The sequence below is a fragment of the Mirounga leonina genome, unplaced genomic scaffold (genome assembly GCF_011800145.1).
Source record: "Mirounga leonina isolate KUSES-001 unplaced genomic scaffold, KU_Mleo_1.0 Mir_173, whole genome shotgun sequence".
NCBI classification, from domain to species: Eukaryota; Metazoa; Chordata; class Mammalia; order Carnivora; family Phocidae; genus Mirounga; species Mirounga leonina.
Window position 1 is genome coordinate 44,186,856 of NW_023270447.1, and position 11,886 is coordinate 44,198,741.

The 11,886-nt window shown below is 40.2% G+C and overlaps 1 protein-coding gene across 1 annotated transcript; it reads right to left on the reverse strand.

Annotated features, from left to right (window-relative positions):
• Positions 1-4,798, reverse strand: L1TD1 (LINE1 type transposase domain containing 1; the record flags this gene model as incomplete). The annotated part of the gene is made up of 2 exons (XM_035017721.1): positions 1-1,699; positions 3,803-4,798. Coding segments are annotated over 2 exons (2,580 nt in total), but the record flags the coding sequence as incomplete, so codon positions are not given.
• Positions 4,799-11,886: the final 7,088 nt, after the last annotated feature.

Consider the following 11,886-nt stretch of genomic DNA (forward strand, 5'->3'; position numbering starts at 1 on the left):
AGTCCATCCTCCTGGGTAGAAATGTGGCATTTTAATTTCGTTTTCCTTTTTGACTCTTGCTGTGGGAGGAAGGTAATATATATTGTGTGTACGTGTTTATAGTCATCCTAGATTGCTAAAGTATATCCTCCAGTAATTCTTTCAAAGAGGGTATGCAAGAAACAAACTTTGTGAACTCTTCGGTATCAAAAAATGTCTTTGTTTTACCTTCAAAATCAAATGCCAATTTGGCTGGGTATAGGATTCTAGGTGTAAAGCCTTTTGCCTGCAGAACTTTTATGACATTGCTCCACTGACTTCTAGCATCTAGAGTATCTAATGATAAGTCTGCGGTCATTCTGATTCTTGTTCCTCTGTAGGTTATTTCTCTTTTTCTGGAAGCCTTTAGGATTTTTTCTTTATCACTGCAATTCCCAAATTTCACCAAGATGTGTCTAGGAGTGAGTCTCTTCTCATCAATCTTACTAGGTATTCGGTAAGCACTGACCACCTCAAGACTTGAATCCTTTAGCTCTGGAAAGTTTTCTTCAATGATTTCCTTAATTATTTCCTCTGCTCCATTCTCTTTATTATCTTTTTCTGGAATTCCTATCAAACGGATGTTGGAACTTCTGGATCTATCCTCTATGTCTCTTGACCTTTCTTTATTTATTATCTGTTTGGCCATTTGCATTGTATCCTTAGAGAATTCTTCAATTCGGTCTTCCAGATTGTCCATTCTCTCTTCAAGTGTGTATATTCTGCTATTCAGAACATCTATTGAGTTTTTTATTCCCAAGACCTCTGGAAGGTAATTTTTAAGATTTGCAACCTCCTCCTGTAGCTCTCTAAAGTTGTTAATTACATTTCTTCTGAAGTTTTCTTCAGTTTCTTGTATTAAGTCTGTTTCTTTAGATGTTTGCTCATCTGTTAGCAGAGTTTTGTGTCGCTCTTTCTCAGTCTTCCTTAAAAATTTGGTGATTCCTGATGGAGTACTCGAATTTGTACTTAAATGCCTTTTCTGCTTATCAGAACTTATCTCTAGTGATTTTGAGGGAGAGGCCAAACGCAAGGTTGGACAGACTGTCCCAACTCCTTGGTTTCTGGGCATAGCTGTTTCCTTTTTATCCTGGGTTTTTTGTGCCATCTGGTGTTTCACCAATTTTTTCTTCTCAAAGTCCTGAGCCAAATAATCATAGGCAATTTCTTTAAGCCCATCTGAGGCCTCTTTTTTCTCAATCTGGGAGGCAGTCTTTACATTTTCTACCTCAGAGTCCTCTCCTTCCTCCCACGATAAAACTACTTCCATTTCCCACTCTGAACCTTTTTCTTCCTCTGGCTCAGAATCTTCTACCTCTTTAATTAAAACAATCTCCAAACCATTATTTTTTTCTTCAACTCCACGTTGTGTATTTACCTCAGAATGACACTGAAAGGTTGAATCCTGTTTCTCACGTAATACTGAAGCCTCTTCTTCTCCCTCCTCCTCCAGCCCTGAAGTCTCTTCTTCCTCCTCCTCCAGGCCTGAAGCCTCTTCTTCCTCATCCAACTCTGAAGCCTCTTCTCCCTCTTCTTCCAGCTCTGAAGACTCTTCTTCCTGAATCTCTAAGTTCTTCACCTCCTCTGGCTCAGCAACCTTTACTTTTTTAACAAATAGAAAACTCAAGCCATCACTGGCTTCCCCATCGGCTCCATGCTTCAAATCTAGTTGAGTTTTTTCCTGAAAGGAAAAAAAAATGTATCATTTGTCTTTTAAAGGAATTAATCCTTTCACTCTAAGTTTAATTTGACTACATATTTTAACAATTACCAAATATCTAGAAAATTATTTATTACTTGTTCTTGAATGCCTAGGTCCCCAAACAAGTCAAGTTTCCCCTATGATAACCCCATCACACCTGTTATCTGAGTAGCACCTCAACAAATTTCTACGAGGTCATAATGTTTAGTGTGTTCCTTCTATATTCCCAATACGGACTCTCAAGAACAACTTGTGTTAGTGAATATCTGATTACATGCAGGATCCTATGATAGAGAGACTTCTCTAACTTCAGGAACACTACAAAGTCCCCCCACCGCCCCGAAAACTCACATTTCCTTTTCCCCCAAAGGAAACAAAAGTAAATCTAGTATTTCTTAAAGATGCCATGTGCAGTTCAAACTACAGTCACATTACTCAAAAGGAAAGCATGTTTTGGTTAGGAGTACAGGCTCAATTTAAGACCACTTTGTTCAGGGGCACCTAGCTGGCTCAGTTGGCAGAGCCTGCGACTCTCAATCTCAGGGTCATGGGTTCAAGCCCCACTTTGGGCATGGAGCAGACTTAAAAAAAAGATTGCTTGTTCAAACCCAGCTGTCACATTTGCTACTGGTACATCAACTTGCTAGAAAAGCATCTACTTTGGATAGTTGTGAGGGTTCAATAGGACAACCTAGGTACTGAGCTTGAGACAGTATCTGTAATATAGTAAGTTGGCTCATAATATTCCTTGGAACCATGTCCTTGCCTCTGAGCTTTTCACTTAATGCTCCCTCTGTTACGGACTCTTCCCTATTTAGGGCTGGCTAGCCACTAATTGTCCTTCCACCTCCCCAGACCCTCCAGGACAGGCTGGGTGCCTCATCTGTGTAAATCGCCAGGAAACAGTTAATTTCTGAGGACCCATCAAAAATACTGGCTTACAATACAGACCTCTGAGGAGATATTCTATTCATGAGTTGGCATAATAAATATTGTTAAAATGTCTATACTACCCAAGGCAATCTGCAGATTCAGTGCAATCTCTACCAACATCCCAATGGCATTTTTCAAAGGATAGAAAAATCCTAAAATTTGTATGGAACCACAAAAGACCACAAATACCCAAAGCAGGAGGCATCACACCCTGATTTCAAAACATATTACAAAGCTATAGTAATCAAAACAGTATGGTATTGTATGGAACTCACAAAAACAGAAACATAGATCAATATAAACAGAATAGAAAGTCCAGAAAAAAACTCAAAGCATATATGGTCAACTATTTACTGAAAAAGGACCCAAGAATATGGAATGGGGCTAGTGTCTTTAGTAAATGGTGCTGGGAAAACTGGACAGTCACATGCAAAAGAATGAAACTAGACTACTATCTTGCACCACGGACAAAAGTAAGAAATATACACATATCCAAGAAGAGACAGAGAATCTCTACAATATACCACAGGAATTATCTTTTAGGATTGGAATCACAAAAAATATTCAGAAAATAACCGAAAGTGTTTTCAATGAAATCAAATACATGGGAACATAATCTAGTATGATGTAAGAAACAGAAAGATAATCTAATATGATGTAAAAACAAAAATCCATACATGGAATGGATAACAGCTAGATATTAACATTAATGAACACTCGAATAGGCTTTAGTAAAATAGGTTTATTTGCATTTCCGTGACTGCTAATGAAGACTGACCAGGACTGCTTTATAAATTCAAAGTTGAACATACTTATTATACTTGATTTTTTTCATCATCCTACTGCATGAGGGCTTTTAATTGAATTTACTCATTTGTTTATTTCTATTTTTTCCTTTTAATGATTTAAAAGCTACTATCCTAGTGTTTATTTTTCCTTTTAATGTCTGTAATGAATATGTACAATCTCTTCTCAAGCTCTTCCAAGCTGCCAACACCATCCATTAAAAGAAAAAAAGCCATTAAGTTATTACTTTTAATGTCATGCTTTTACTTTTAAGAAATTGTTTTTTAAAACTTGTTTAACCTTTGGAATAACTTTGTCAACCACTACTTATTCTCTGTACATGAGCTCCACAGGTCTACTTACCACTTTTTCTTGAATCCCGTACCTTCTTCCTCTCTTTATTTTTTCCTTTTGTGGGAGTACATCTTTCAGTAATTCGTTCAAAAATGGTTTTTGGCTAATAAAATTGCTGAGACTTTGCATATCTGAAAAGGTCCTTACTTCACCCTCACACTTAAATGTTAATTTAACCTGGCATAGAACTTTAGGTTCCAGATCATTTTCCCTCAGAATGTTGAAGACGTTACTCCATTGCTTCCTAATGTCCAGTGTTGCTGATGAAAAGTCTGCCACCAGCGTAAGTACTGCTCCTTCATCTTCTCTGGAGGTTTTTAGAATTTTCTCTTTATTCTTTAAATTCTGAGGGATTTTCTCCTCTCTTTTTTCTCTGACCGGTTCCTCCTCTCCAATCTCTCGGTTCTCTCGTGTTACTTCTGTATGGATACTATGATCTCCCCAAGTGTTGTCTATATTGCTTATGGCTTCTTCCACACTTTCCATGCCTTTGTCATTTTTTGATTCATCACAGGACAATTCCTTACCTTGGTTCATACTGTACTCTTCAGCTTTGTCTAATTTGCTACTCAGCTCACTTACTTCTTTTCTTTTAAAAGTCAAATTTTCACTATCTTCAACTATTTCAGAGTTTGCTCCTTCTATTTTCTCTACCAACCCTGTTTTTTGTGTGGCTAAACGTTTTATTTGTGGCCACTCCTTATTGGTACTGGAGTTGTTTATATTTTTCACTTCATGTATTTTACTTTCTACTCCTAAAATTTCCTTTAGGTCCTTTTTAAGGGATTCCCTTATCTCTTCAACCATGAAGTCCAGATTTTCCATCAAGCCCTTAAACTTCATCAGCATAACTGCTGACATGTCTTTGCATTTTAAATCTAATACCTGAGCCATCTCCTGGTCAGTTTCTATCAACTGAATTCTTTCCCTATGGGTGCTATTTTCTTGTTTCTTTGCAAGTCTAGCAATTTCTGACTCTACAATGGACATTGCAGATACGTTGTTTTATTTTCCTGAAGAGTAATTTTTGTTCTTGCAGCTCTGCTAGACTCCCCCAAACTCAAAAATCCTTAAAATATATATAATCTGAAATATAAAAAAAAATACTCATTTACTAAAGAATTCTTTTGAGAATCACAGTAATCAAGAACATAAATGTGGTTATTAAAATAGTAAACTATGAGTACTCCACAACAATTTAATATAAAGGGTAACAAGATGGGTATATGTATGCCAAAAAAAAGTCAGAACTCAAAATTCACACATTATTAAAACCCCATTCAAGTAAAGTTTTCAATGCCATAAATCAACCAAATAGTAGATTAAAAAGGCTGAGGGAAATCGGCCAGTTTCCTATACTATTGACTTGTGGGGCGCCTGGGTGGCTCAGTCATTAAGCATCTGCCTTCGGCTCAGGTCATGATCCCAGGGTCCTGGGATCGGGCCCCACATCGGGCTCCCTGTTTGGCAGGAAGCATGCTTCTCCCTCTTCCATTCCCCCTGCTTATGTTCCCTCTCTCGTGCTGTCTCTCTGTCAAACAAATCTTAAAAAAAAAAAAAAAAAGAAAAAGAAAAGAAACATTATTAAAAGAGTGTACCATACCAATTTTTGGAAGTTTAAGGTGACTTGGATGGAATCTTACACAAAATGGAAAGAGAAGCCCCTTTTTTGATTGCAGAGAGAGTTAACATTAAAGACTTTAATTTCTTAAAACCAGCTCTCTGGGCGCCTGGGTGGCTCAGTCGGTTAAGCATCTGACTTGATTTCAGCTTAAGGTCGTGATCTGAGGAGGCTTGGAGCTCTGCACTCAGCAAGGAGTCTGCTTGAGATGCTCTTCCCCCCTCCCTCTGCCCCTCCCCCCTCTTCACACAGGCTCTCCCCCTCCCAAATAAATCTTAAAAAACAAAAAACTACCCAGCTCAAGTCAATTCAGAATATTACTTTCCAGAATGCAAGTATTAAGACATACCCTGAGGGGAGGAGAATAACTAAAACCCATGCCTACTTGCACCTCACAAAGGCCCCTTTTATCTTTGCTTGAGACTCACTTAGGTTGTTCATTTTTGTTTCTCATCTTCCACTCTACTGTCCTGACCCTGCATGGTGGAGAGGCAGAGACCACTCCCATTCCTCATCCTTTAGTTCACAGGGATGAGAAGAGGGTATACACAATACACACACTTTGGACAACAGCCAGGATGCCTGTTCCTGAACCTTTTCCTCTGCAAAGTCTGGTAGGTATTCAAGTTTTAAGCAGTTGAGTTTACTGCTGATACACTAACAATTGTACCCCCTACTGATTAATCACTGCTGTCAAGACCCCAACTGCTTGAACTTGCAGGTATGAAAAGAAAAATTAAATCCCCTTTAACAGAATTCAGCAACTTAATGGAAGGAGACTAGAGCAAATAAAACTGCTAGCTATTATTGAAGCAGATGAACAAGAGAAAGGGGAAACAGGACTATACGTAACAAAGTTACGTATAGTAACTTTGAGGGAAGCATCTAATGGAAGGATACAAAACACGGATCATAGGAATAGAACCCCCCCACACCGGAATTAAGTCATCTGACTGAAAAAAAAAATCATCTGATCTGGTGCAAGGTTAATAAAATATGCATATACATCTATATATAATCCTGATAAAACTTCTGAATGCAGACATGAGCCATATAAGTTCCCAGACACTCATTCACATTTAGTGAGCACAGACTATATGCTAATTAGATAGTAAAGGAAAAAGATGTTGACCTAGATGGGGCCCCTGGGTGGCTCAGTCACTTAAGCACCTGACTTGATTTCAGCTCAGGTCATGAGCTCAGAGATGGGAGTCCTGCATTGGGCTTGTGCTGGGTGTGGAGCCTGCTTAGGATTCTCTCTCTCCCCCTTCCCACAGGGGCTCTCTCAAAACAAAACCCAAAAAACCCTGACACGGGATCTCCCCTTCAGAACATCTAGGGAGAGACAAGTACCAAATGGCAACCGTGCCAATTTACAAGGTTAAGGGGCAAGGGTCAAGGGTGTCTAGACCAGGTGTCATCTGATGTATTCAGTGAGACCCAGGACGGCTTCCCTGGCCAAGCAGCTCACACTGAATCTGAGAAATAAGCAGCAGTTACACAATGAAGAATGGAAGCAGGTACATTCCACATCCACCAGGCTGGAGCGAGCATCTGTGGAAGGGTAACCTACAGGAGGAGGGAGCACAGGGGACGGCTTTGGGGCATTCGCCTTCCCTACTAGACAAATGCTTGCTATGCACCGAAACAAAGGGCCAAGAAAGAATCAGGTTTTAAAGGAAGAGCACAAATTTTGTTTGACCTATCAAGTTTGAGGTGCCCCTGAAATAATTAGAGAACAAGCTAAGTGGGTCTAGAACCCAGCCTAGTTTCTGCTCTGCAGATACACATTTGTGAATCATATGCCCATAGGCAGTTAATTCCGTAACTAACAAACATTCAAGAAAGAAAAAAATCAAATTAGCATGAGACTAAAGATGAGATGATAAACTATATACTGGGAGAAAATATTTCCAAGACACATCTGATAAAGGATTGTTATTCAAAGTATACAAATTCTTACAATTCAGTATAAAGAAAATGAACCACCTGATTAAAAAATGGGCAAAAGACCAAGAGACACCTCACCAGGGAAGATATGCAAATAGCAATTCAGCATACAGAAAGATGCTCCACAACCCATCAGGTAAATGCAAATTAAAATGAGATACCACAACACGCCTAATGGAATGGCCAAGATCCAAAATACTGGCAACATCAGATGCTGGTAAGAACGCAGACTTAAGGGGCACCTGGGTGGCTCAGTCGTTAAGCGTCTGCCTTCAGCTCAGGTCATGATCCCAGGGCCCTGGGATCGAGCCCCGCGTCGGGCTCCCTGCTCTGCGGGGAGCCTGCGAGTTCTCCCTCTCCCACTCCCCCTGCTCATGTTCCCTCTCTCGCTGTGTCTCTCGCTGTCAAATAAATGAATAAATAAATCTTTAAAAATAAATAAATAAATAAATAAATAAAAGAATGCAGAGTTAACACTGCATTCACTGCTTATGCAAATAATATTACAGCTACTTTGGAAGACAATTTGCCAGTTTCTTGCAAAACTAAACATACTCTTCACCATATGATCCTGCAATCGTGCTCCTTGGTATTTATCCAAAGGAGTGGTAAACTTATATCTATACAAAAACCTGCATACCCAGAGGTGTATAGCAGTTTTATTCAGAATTGCCAAAACTTAGAAGCAACAAAGATATTTTTCAGTAGGTGGATAAACTGTGGTACCTCCAAACAATGCAATATTCTTCAGTGCTAACAAGAAATGAGTTACTAAGCCATACGAGGACATGGAGGAACCTAAAATGCATATGAACCAAGTCTAAGAAGGCACCCTGAAAAGGCTACATACTGTGTGGTTCCAATTACATGACATTCTGGAAAAGTCAAAACTATAGAGACAGAAAAAAGATGAGTTGTTCTCAGGGACTGAGGGGAGGGAGATGAACAGGCAGAGCACAGAGGATTTTTAGGACAGTGAAACTATTTTGTATGATACAACAGCAGATACAGGTCACACAGTTGTCAAAACACACAGAAACTCGGGGCGCCTGGGTGGCTCAGTTGGTGAAGCGACTGCCTTCGGCTCAGGTCATGATCCTGGAGTCCCTGGATCGAGTCCCGCATCGGGCTCCCTGCTCGGCAGGGAGTCTGCTTCTCCCTCTGACCCTCCCCCCTCTCATGCTCTCTCTATTTCATTCTCTCTCAAATAAATAAAATTAAAAAAAAAAAACACACACAGAAACTCAGAAAATTCATTCACCAGGAGTGAACCCTAATGCAAACTCCAGGCTTTGGGTGATAATGACGTATCAGTGTAAATTCCCTGGTTGTAACAGATGTAGCACTTGGGCGTGGGATGCTGATGAGCAGTTCATGTGTGGGGCAGGGAACATCGGGGACTTCTCCATACTTTGCACTCAATATGCTGTAAACCTAAAACTGCTCCAAAAATTAAGTTTACTAATTAAAAGATAGCATGAAACATCTCGTCTGCAATGACAAAGCATAAAATAATAGAACTTTAGGGACCACTACAAAAAGGCTGTGATATAAGAATCATAATAGCAGCTAATAGGTTATATTAATGTCAGGACAAAAAGAAGGATACATACTTACAATCACGTAGTTCAACAATGTCTCATTATAGAAAAACCAAAATAAGAAAAATTATGATAGCAAGAACTTAGAAGATAAAGATTTCTATGTATGGCATTTAAATGAGTAAAGGATACAGATATTTACATTCTAAAATAACTCAGTCAAGTGTCTGCCTTCAGCTCAGGTCATGATTCCAGGGTCCTGGGATCGAGCCCCACGGTCAGGCTCTCTGCTCAAGCGGGGAGTCTGCTTCTCCCTCTCCCCCCACCTCGTGGGCTCTCTCTCAGATAAATAAAAAAATTATTTAAAAAATAAGCCAGAAGTTTAAAAGCAAGTAATTTCTACATGTAAATCACTACATTAACTACTCAAAAAAGAAAACATTAATAGTTGCAAAAAATCTTTTTTTTTTTTTAAGATTTTATTTATTTATTTAACAGAGAGATAGCGAGAGCAGGAACACAAGCAGGGGGAGTGGGAGAGGGAAAAACAGGCTTCCTGCTGGGCAGGGAGCCTGATGTGGGACTCATCCCAGGACCCTGGGGATCATGACCTGAACCGAAGGCAGACGCTTAACAACTGAGCCACCCAGGCGCCCAGTTGCAAAAAATCTTAAACCTAGAATTCATTCATGATAAAACTCAAATTATGAGCAACAAGAGGTCAAAGGAAATATGTATAATAAAAATCTTGATTAAGGGCGCCTGGGTGGCTCAGTCATTAAGCGTCTGCCTTTGGCTCAGGTCATGGTCCCAGGGTCCTGGGATTGAGTCCCACATCGGGCTCCCTGCTCTGCGGGAAGCCTGCTTCTCCCTCTCCCACTCCCCCTGCTTGTGTTCCTGCTCTCACTGTCAAAAGAAATAAATAAAATCTTAAAAAAAAAAAAAATCTTAAGTCAGAGAAAAGGTCAAAAGAGGAAACATCAACTTGACTACTAATACAAAAAGTGATCAATATTACACACCTATCATCCCTCCTAATGAAATAAACTAGAAAATCCAACACCGGGAGTTGTACCTGAAGCTTAACCAAGGCGACTATGAGAAAGCAAGGAGTAGGGCGCCTGGGTGGCTCAGTTGTTAAGCGTCTGCCTCCGGCTCAGGTCATGATCCCAGAGTCCTGGGATCGAGCCCTGCATCGGGCTCCCTGCTCAGTGGGAAGCCTGCTTCTCCCTCTCCCTCTGACACTCCCCCTGCTTGTGTTCCCTCCCGGGCTGTGTCTGTGTCAATAAATAAATAAAACCTTTAAAAAAAAAAAAAAAAGAAAGAAAAGAAAGCAAGGATTTAAGAGTCCACTGGGTAAGACTTTCCACGGGGCTTCAATACTTCAGCAACATGGGGAATGAAGTACCTATTCCAGTTTAGGAGACCAAGGGAATGTGTACCTCTTAATCTGGATCCCAGCTGAACAAATCAGTGCAGAAGAGCAGGAAATTCTGAATGTGGATCACATATTAAATGATATTCAGGAACATGAATTTTATTAGCTGTGATAATACTGTGGTTATTTAAGAAATGTCCTTATTTTGGGCGCCTGGGTGGCTCAGATGGTTAAGTGTCTGCCTTCGGCTCAGATCATGATCCCAGGGTCCTGGGATCGAGTCCCGCATCGGGCTCTCTGCTCCTTGGGAGCCTGCTTCTCCCTCTGCCTCTCTCTCTGTGTCTCTCATGAATAAATAAATAAAATCTTTAAAAAAAAAAAGAAATGTCCTTATTTTTTGAGATATATGGTTCAAAAGAGCCAAAATGGCATCACTTACGTTAAGGCGCCAAGTCAGTAAACTGAGACTGAATACCTAACCTAACTGCAGTTTTAACCCAGGACTGTAACCTTGAAGAGGTCAATCAGGAATTTTCTGGTCAGCAGAAAATAATCTGTCACAGGGGTCCTCTCCTTCCCCCCAAAAGAAGATGAGATAATCCACCTATTAAAACCCTTTTGGTGGGGCGCCTGGGTTGCTCAGTCTCTAGGTGTCTGCCTCCAGCTTGCGTCATGATCCAGGGGTCCTGGGATCGAGCCCCCCATTGGGCTCGGTGGGAAGCCTGCTTCTCCCTCTCCCGCTCTCCCTGCTTGTGTTCCCTCTCTTGCTGTGTCTCTCTCTGTCAAATAAATAAATAAAATCTTAAAAAAAAAAAAACCAAAAAACAAAAATACCCTTTTGTTCCCAGATGAAGGGAACCTCACCTGAACTAATCCTTTTTCTGTTTAGGACTTCCTTGTCCTACCTTTAAAAACCTTACCCTTTCTGTAGAACTTTGGCACTCCCCTCCATTTGCTAGACAGGATGAAGTCCAGCTCATGAATTCATAAACTTGTTTGAATTTTTGTTTTTTTAAAAATACTTACTTTTTTTTTTTTTAAACTGAAGCATAGTTGCCATATACTACGGTAGTTCAGGCGTACAAATAGGGACTCTACCTTACAATATGTTCACCACGATGAGAACAGTCACAACAATACTCAAGTTTTTAAAAGTAAAATGACATGTCTGGAATTTACTTTAAATACTGCAGCAGGGACTGGGTGGCTCAGTCGGTTGGTTAAGCATCTGCCTTTTGCTCGGGTCGTGGTCCCAGGGTTATGGGATCAAGCCTCACATCAGGCTCCTTCCTCAGCGGAGAGCCTGCTTATGCTCTCTCTGACAAATAGATAAAATCGTAAAAATATATATATATATATACATATAGGAGTTTATTCTATTGTATGTGTGCAAGTATTCCTAACTTTTTTTTTTTTTTTAAGATTTTATTTAGGAAATCTCTACACCCTATGTGGGGCTCAAACTCACTACTTCAAGATCCAATGACTGAGCCAGCCAGGTGCCCCATCTCCTAACTAAAAAATTGTTAAGAAAAAATCACTGGACTGGGGCGCCTGGGTGGCTCAGTCGTTAAGTGTCTGCCTTCAGCTCAGGTCATGACCC